The sequence below is a fragment of the Schistocerca americana genome, chromosome 1, assembly GCF_021461395.2.
Source record: "Schistocerca americana isolate TAMUIC-IGC-003095 chromosome 1, iqSchAmer2.1, whole genome shotgun sequence".
NCBI classification, from domain to species: Eukaryota; Metazoa; Arthropoda; class Insecta; order Orthoptera; family Acrididae; genus Schistocerca; species Schistocerca americana.
The window spans coordinates 592,905,831-592,913,777 of NC_060119.1; the positions used below are offsets into that span (position 1 = coordinate 592,905,831).

The 7,947-nt window shown below is 46.8% G+C and overlaps 1 protein-coding gene across 1 annotated transcript; it reads right to left on the reverse strand.

The window, feature by feature from the left end:
- Positions 1 to 1,409: 1,409 nt before the first annotated feature.
- LOC124579730 lies at positions 1,410 to 1,985 on the reverse strand. Its single transcript, XM_047131255.1, has one exon. It carries the CDS (start codon positions 1,983 to 1,985, stop codon positions 1,410 to 1,412), a length of 576 nt encoding a protein of 191 aa, XP_046987211.1.
- Between the last annotated feature and the right edge of the window lie 5,962 nt (positions 1,986 to 7,947).

Sequence of the window (7,947 nt, forward strand, 5' to 3'; positions counted from 1 at the left end):
ATTGATTTTCTAATTTATTTTGACTATTCCTAGTTAGTATCTTTTGTTATAGGATGAAATCAGTAATAGTTTCGTAACATAAATTCTATTGTTGACATATAAACAAATATAAATTCTGTACTAAAAATAAACATTTGGAGAAACAACTAATTGTATCCTTAAAGGATCTACTTGGCTATAATCAAAAGCATGTTAGCAAAGCCAGCCCTTAATTAATTCTAAAGTGATAAACAATTTGGTCAAAAGTATTTTTTGCATAACGATATATGTTAATTTCAACATTTAAACAAATAATTTGGCCTAAACCTTGTAGTAGCAGAAACTGTTAACAGGAACAAATTTTTCAATGTATTCAGTTAATTTAATGAGTTAAGTTTTAATTGTAATTTCTGTAAATTGGTCTTCGAACAATGTAGAGTTTCAGTACCCATTATTGTGAGGATATTTTTGGTCCTTAACAGTCAGCCCACTGCTGAGTTTCAGACGAGAAACCTCTGTTGGTTAGAACAACGACAATGCATCAAAATAACTATGAAATAAGTGTGAAGGAGATATCAAGGTGGTAAGGTAATGACCAAGGTTTTCTCTTCTAATCATCAATACTTTCATTACACGTCAAACGTACAGGTCGAAGACTAGGCCGGAACTGAGGTCCCGGAAGTATACAGAACAAAGATCAACTCGAAGACATAATACACATATGATGTTCTGACCTATCGTGATCCGTGGATTGCGCCACATAGCCCCCCCACCCCCCTGCAGTATGGAGTACGTAACCAAAGGTGGGGGTGTTGGCAAGATTTTAAGTGTGTTACAGTGAGTCCCTCCGCATCTAATGGTACAGGCCGCGTGTGGGAGGAGAGCGTGGAGCAAATCCTGGAATGCTGATGCTGAAGTCTTGAAGTGACGTTTGCGGTCATAGTCGTCGGCCGGTGCGGGATCGCTGGTCTGGAAGGGTGTTGTCGGCAGGGAATGTAATGATCATCTTTCCACTTGGCCTAATGTAAGCACGTAGGTTGCCACACGTAGCACTTCGAGAGATTCTGAAACGCTTCGCTACATGTTATGATACACCACCTAATGAGTCATACGAATCATCACACGCAAGCAGCACTAATGCGGTATCACCACTAATGATGACAGATAAACCACAAATGTCATTAGGATGAATGTAGGTAGAGAGCTCGTAAGTGGCGCCTGCTAACGGAGAGCTATGCTGAGCCGGTGGGGTGGGGAAACCATAGCATGGTGAGGGCGGAGTGCTGCGAGTAGAGGGGTGAGTGTCAGACAGTGAGGTCTGAGTGGGCATGGCAGGAACCTGCGGGCTGCACCGATTAGAAGAGCAGCACAGTGTGCTGTCGCACGAAGATGGAACTGTTATATTAGAGCCCTGGGAGCTGGGGCCTCTGCTATGGGAGCTGGGAGGTGGAAAACTCCGGGAATAAGTGTGGGCTCATTGACAGGGCCGGTGTAGGTGTGAGTTTACTCAAATCATGAGCAGAGGAAGAAGGCCGAGGGTGGCCAGAGAGCGTGGTCTCTTCAATGGTGGGTGAGGTAGGGGAAAACTTGACGTGAGCAGGTTTAGCCCTGCTGAGGGAGACAGTAGTTACTGAGCCCTTAATTATGATGTCCATTGTGTTACTGGTTTGCTTGACAACTCTGTACAGGCCTGTGTAAGGGGGCTGTAACGGGGCTTTTACAGTGTCGTCGTGAAGGAACACAAATTTGCAAGTGTCGAGTGCCTTGGGAACATATGTGTGCAGCGGAGTGTGGCTGGAAGGGGGCAGGGGTTGAAGCTTGTTACAGTGTAACATCACCCGTTCTACCAAGGACTGCAGTTCGGACGGTTTAGTGGCTGGAGTAGAAGCAACAAGTTCGCCTGGCAATGTAAGGGACTGGCCGTAGACGAACTCGGCCACTAAGCCTTTAAGGTCTTCCTTGAAAGTGGTCTGCAAACCAAGTAAGATGAATGGCAGGGTTTCCATCCAAAGGACGGCTCATTGACAGAGCCGGTGTAGGTGTGAGTTTACTCGAATCATGAGCAGAGGAAGAAGGCCGAGGGTGGCCAGTGAGCATGGTCTCTTCAATGGTGGGTGAGGTAGGGGAAAACTCGACGTGAGCAGGTTTAGCCCTATTTAGCCATCTTAAGCATCCTATGCCAATGTTCCACGAGGCTGTTGCTTTGGGGGTGGTATGCTGTTGAATGAATTTCCTTGATGCTGCATAGCCTACAAAGAAGACTCAAATTGATGGCTTTGGTCAGTCGTCAAGTAAACAGGGCAGCCAAAGCATGAAATCCAGCGTCTATGAAGGATCGTGCCACTGATTTGGATGTAATATTGCGTAGCGGGGCAGCTTCCACCCAACGAGAGGTTCTGCCTATAATAGATAGCACGTATCTGTAACTCTCGTAGGGGTGAGGGGGCCCACCAAGTCGATGTGAATGTGCTGGAAGCGACTGGGAGGAGCGGTGAAGCTGTCTAGTGGGGGTGATGTGTGTCGCGAAACTTTATTTTGTTGACATGGAATGCAGGCATGGGCCGAGGCTTGGCAGTCACAATGCATGTTGCGCTCTGAAATAAGTCCGGTAGAGGCTCTCACACCTAGATGAGCTAAGTTGTGTAATTTGTCGAACACTTGTCTCTGTAGAGGTTTGGGTATGAAGGGACGCAGCGTACCAGTTGATTCATCACACCAAACCTCACCTATGACACAGAGAAAGGTGGATCGCACAGGTTTGAGTGATGAGCTGTGATCGGAAATAAGGTCCATAGTATCTGTGTCGGCAGACTGCAGCTGAGGCAACTTAGAGAGGTCTATCAGAGTTGTGAGAGCACCGACATGAGACAAAAAACCTGTGACCACATTATCTGCACCCTTGATGTATGGTATTTCTGAGGTAAATTGCAATATAAAGTCCAAATGACGGAAGCGCATAGGTGGAGGGTCAGTTGGGGGGTTCTTTACAGCAGCAACTAAAGGTTTGTGGTCAGTTAAAATGTAGAAGTCCTTACCATCAACCTCGGCGCAAAAGTGTTTCACAGCCTCATAAACTGCCAAGAGCTCCCTATCAAAGGCTGAGTACTTTTTTTGAGCGCCATTGAGCTTCTTAGAAAAGAACTACAAAGGAGAGGTAGAATCTTTGATAGTTTGGCTGAGGACAGCACCTACTGCGGTATCACTGGCGTCCGTGGTAATAAAAAATGTAGCGTCCAGATGTGGGTGGGCAACAGTCACTGTGTTTGCTAGTAGGTGCTTCAGTTTGTCAAAAGCTTGTTCCATGGCAGGGGTCCAGGGGACCAGGTGGATACTGGTCATACTTTTGCCAGCAAGGGCGTCTGTTAGGGGAGCCTGAACCTCGTCTGCAGCAGGCAAGTGCTCCGTATAACAGTTAACTGTTCTGATGAACCTGCGTAGCTCCTTAAATGAGTGAGGGTGTGGAAAATCCAAAACAGGTTTGATTTTATCCTCGGGAGGAGTGAGGCCCATAGCTGACATGATGTAGCCTAAGAATCTTACCGAAATCTGGTGCAACTGGAGCTTCTTATTATTCAGTTCAACACCGGCAGTGGTAAGAGTGCAATCTGCAAATGTTCCTTGCTCTTTTGCAGAGTAGGACTGAAAATAAGAATGTCGTTCAAGTAAACAAAACAAAAATCCAGATGAAACAACACCTTGTTTATGAATCTCTGCCAAGTTTGTGCAGCGTTGCGGAGGCCAAAGGGCATGAACCGGTACTCAAAAAGGCCAAAAGGTGTTGTAACAGCTGTCTTTTCAATAACCTCTGGTGCCATCAGAATTTGATAATAGGCCCTCCCACAGTCCACTACCGAGAAATATGAGCATGGTTAAAATCCACGACGGTAGGAACTGGGTACTTGTCTATCATAGTATGAGAGTTCAACTTAGTATAGTCACCAACCACACGCCAGGTGCCATCGCTTTTTGTGATGAAGGGGATAGGAGAGGCCCAGCATCCAGCAGATGGTTCGATGATGCCAGCTGTTAAGAGATCGTCTATTTGTTCGCGAGCCACTTTCATGAGTTCTGGCTTGAGACGGCGTGGTCGGCAAGAGAAAGGTGGTCTGCCTTGCAAGCAAAATTTGTGGACGGTGCTGTCTGTAACCTCAGAAATGCGCAATGCGGTACACGAAGCAACTGTCTGTGGTATAGTGTGCGTGGTGGTCGCTAGGCTGGGTTGTGACACAGATGGTGAAAGTTTGCATAAGTGCCAACTGTTGGGTGGCTGGGAGTAACAAACAAGGGAGCTTTGCAAAACAAGGTTGGTACACTGTTTATTAGTAACTGAAGGTGCCGCTGTCAAGCTTGGTTGCAGTAGCGGGCACGAATGAACAGCTGATGGCAGTAAATCAAAAACATTAACCTGCGCCTGGGAAGTTAGCTGCCCAAGCGAGGTGGGGGATGAACATGCGCTCGAATTAACACAGCTAGAGCTGGTGGGAGCGCGGACACTGTACAGTTTATGTGGCACACGGTCACAAATGCACTCAGGCCTGGGAACACTGTAGTGGCACCGATTAACCTTGTGCGTTGCCGAGGTGTCGTCTGCTGCAAGCTGCTGCCGTGCTGAAGATAACTCGTTACTTAAGTCGCTGAGGCGACGACATAGCTCAAGTTGTTCCAAGCGCAGGCATGTAGACTCGACACGCTCCGTGAGCCACTTATTTGTCCATGACAAGAGATCGGAGGAGGGGTTATTACACTTCTGAGCCAGGTGGACCTGTTTAACAGTACTATTGACACTCGACGAAGCACACGGGATGTGTTCCTTCATAGGGTGGTAGAGCACTGTGTTCTTGACGAGGTCAGGCCACAATTTGTGGTGTTGTAGAAAGTCGATGCCCAAAATGGGATCATCGATGTCAGCCACCAGGAAGGACCACTTCAGGTTGCACTCAGGCAAGAGGGACACTGCATATGAAGTAGAACCTAAGCACGACGAACTAGATGAGTTTACAGCACTTAGGACAGTTTTGTGTAGTTGTATCTTTTCGGTAACAAGATGAGATGGAAGCAGGGAAACATCTGCGCCCATGTCAATGAGAAAGTTTGTGCCAGAGTTCAAGTTGCAGACATAGACTCGTCCATTCAAAGCATTAGTATTGGACACAGAATGGAGTGTGCGAATGCGCCTGTTGTTTACGTCGCAGGAGGTGGCACCGCTGCCTACCTGCTGTTGAAGTTTGGGTAGGAGCATGGTGGTTTACAATTGCGTACTTGTTCCCCGAAGTTTGCATGGAAGAAACAATATTTATGGGTGGACATTTGCTCCAGCGAGTGATCAGACGGCGGTGGCCCAGAATCTGCTGCAGTCAGATGTGTTGTTGTTGTGCGGATGTGAAGGTGCCGGTAGTGCAGCAAGCTTGACAGACTTAGGTTTAGTGGGGTGTCCAAGTTGAGGCCCTGGTTGTGGTTGGAAAGTGGCGTAGCTGCCGGAACGCTGGGCACAGTGTTCACGTAGTAGAGCAGAGTAAACTCGGGCAGCGGCACAAGCGTTTGCTATTTGGTCTATCTTTGTAAGCGGAGATGGCTGTTTGGACAGGCAGAGGCAGCTTTTCCGTCCAAATCTTGGTGAGCATGGCATCTGGCATGTCGCATTCACTGACAAGAAGTTGAAGGCATCGCCACAGCTGGGAAAGAGATCTGTCGCTGAGGCGTTCTTCATAGACGTGCTGTTGAACGTTTTCTCTTTTTGTCTTGGAGACACGTTCCAGTATTGCTTGTTTAGCCATAGTGTACTTCTCATTCTGAGGAGGTGACTTAACCAGGTCATAAATTAAGTGCAGAGACACTGAAAGTTTGCTCGACCAGGTTGAACCAGAATTCCAGGTGGGCAGGTTTGAATGCCGGAAGTTTCAGTAGATTCGACGAACTGGCGGTCGAAGAATGCAAGCAGCCACTTGCGGACGCAGGAGTAGGTAAGCCAAAGTTAACTGTGTGTCGTGAGGGCAGTAGAGAGGAAGCAGACGTGCCGGCTGTGTTCATAGTAGCTGGAGGGGAAGCGAAATCTGTTAGCAGGAAGCCCGGCGTAGAGCGAAGCGGGACCGGTTGTTGTGGTGGAAGGTCAAAGTGGTCATGGCGGTTGCTCGACAGCTTATTATGCAATTGGTCCTCCACATCTGCAGCGAAATTGCCCATCACAGAGTCACTGATGATCTTGGTGGAACCTGACGCGCTCAAATTACTGCACTGATGAACACTCGGAGTAACAGGCTGGCGAATGTCATTCATGTAGTGTGCAACCAGTGCAGAGTGATGCACACATGGAGCTTGCACATTCAAAAAGGCATCCTGTTGTGGCACATTATGAAAACTATGCTCCCCACTATTTACGGTACTTGCATTAAAGTTCGGTATCAGTGTGTAGTGGTTTCTTGTACTGCTGTGCGGCGAAAACTGAAGCACTTCGGAGCTAACAAAGCTGGAGTCAGACACCGCTGGCATCACATTCAAAACCACTGCACCTGACGAGGTCCCTGGGTTCTCTAAGCTATAGGACTGCGGAAATCGCTGTGCGCTGTGCGGGATTAGCTGAGTGGTCTAGGGCACTGCAGTCATGGACTGTGCGGCTGGTCCCGGCGGAGGTTTGAGTCCTCCCTCAGGCATGGGTGTGTGTGTTTGTCCTTAGGTTAATTTAGGTCATGTAATGTGTAAGCTTAGGGACAGTTAAGTCCCATAAGATTTCACACACATTTGAACATTTTTTTGACTGCGGAAATTCACGTCGGGCACCGACTACAGCTGACATGCTTGAATTTAGTTGCTGTTGCTGGTGAAAACCGGGTGGTGGCAGCTTGTTGTAGAAGGCCTTTGTGTAGTGGACAAAGGTCCATGCAGAACACGGAAGCTGGCGCTGTAGTCACTTTGTACTCGGTTTGACGGATTATTCGAACTTCGGGGTCACCACTGAAGGAGATATCAAGGTGGTAAGGTAATGACCATGGTTCTCTCTTCTAATCATCAATACTTTTATTACATGACAAATATACAGGTCAAAGACTAGGCTGGAACTGAGGTTCCGGAAGTATACAAAACAAAGATCAACTCGAAGACATAATACACATATAATGTTCTGGCCTATAGATCCATGGATCGACACCACAAGTGTTACACAATAAGGCCATGTGTTAAAACAATGACAGTGTCTGCTCCATACATACCTTTCTATTCTTAAAGAACTGTGAACTTTGTGGTTAGATTTTTATTGCTCGTAGATGTACAACAGTAAACTATTGAGGCAGTATGTAGATGTTCGCCTGAAAACTATTAAAGAGGCTTTTCGAAAGTTAAACAATAGTGAATGGGCCATATTGAATGTGTATATGTGGGACTTGTGAAAAGTGAAAGCAAATAACTGTGAAACGCAAATGTGCACCTGTCGGCTACTTCATTTACAGTAGGCAGTAGTGCACTTCCACCTACTATTTTTTTCAGCCATTACATCGAAACTGAGGACAATCAATGAAGCACTAAAGCAGGCGAACCGCTACATGTGGTGCCCTGGGTAAGGGCTATTGTATGTGGGCACTATAAACTAGAACTCACAAACTTTGTCAGTTATGAGATCGGGTGGTTTACAGTGATTTCAATGGAAGAGATAATACAGCAAATCAGTGCTAGGGTTTCATGGCCACAGAATGACAGCAGGCAAAAAGCAAATGGGTTCTATGGAAGCAGCCATTGAGAATAGGAGCAGTACGCAGGTGGACACAGCTGACCGAGATAAACAAGATGCCTCACCAAGAGAGTTACAGCTTGCAGCAGACGACAAGTCGAGATGACAACTACACCAAAGCAGCAGCAGATGAGTAATTAAAAACAAGGTAATTCATTGCAAAAGCTGTTTTGTATTAAGTGATACATAATGAGTGATCATAACAAAACAAGACAGTGTGACTGAGAACAAAGCTGTAGAGGTTAAGTTTT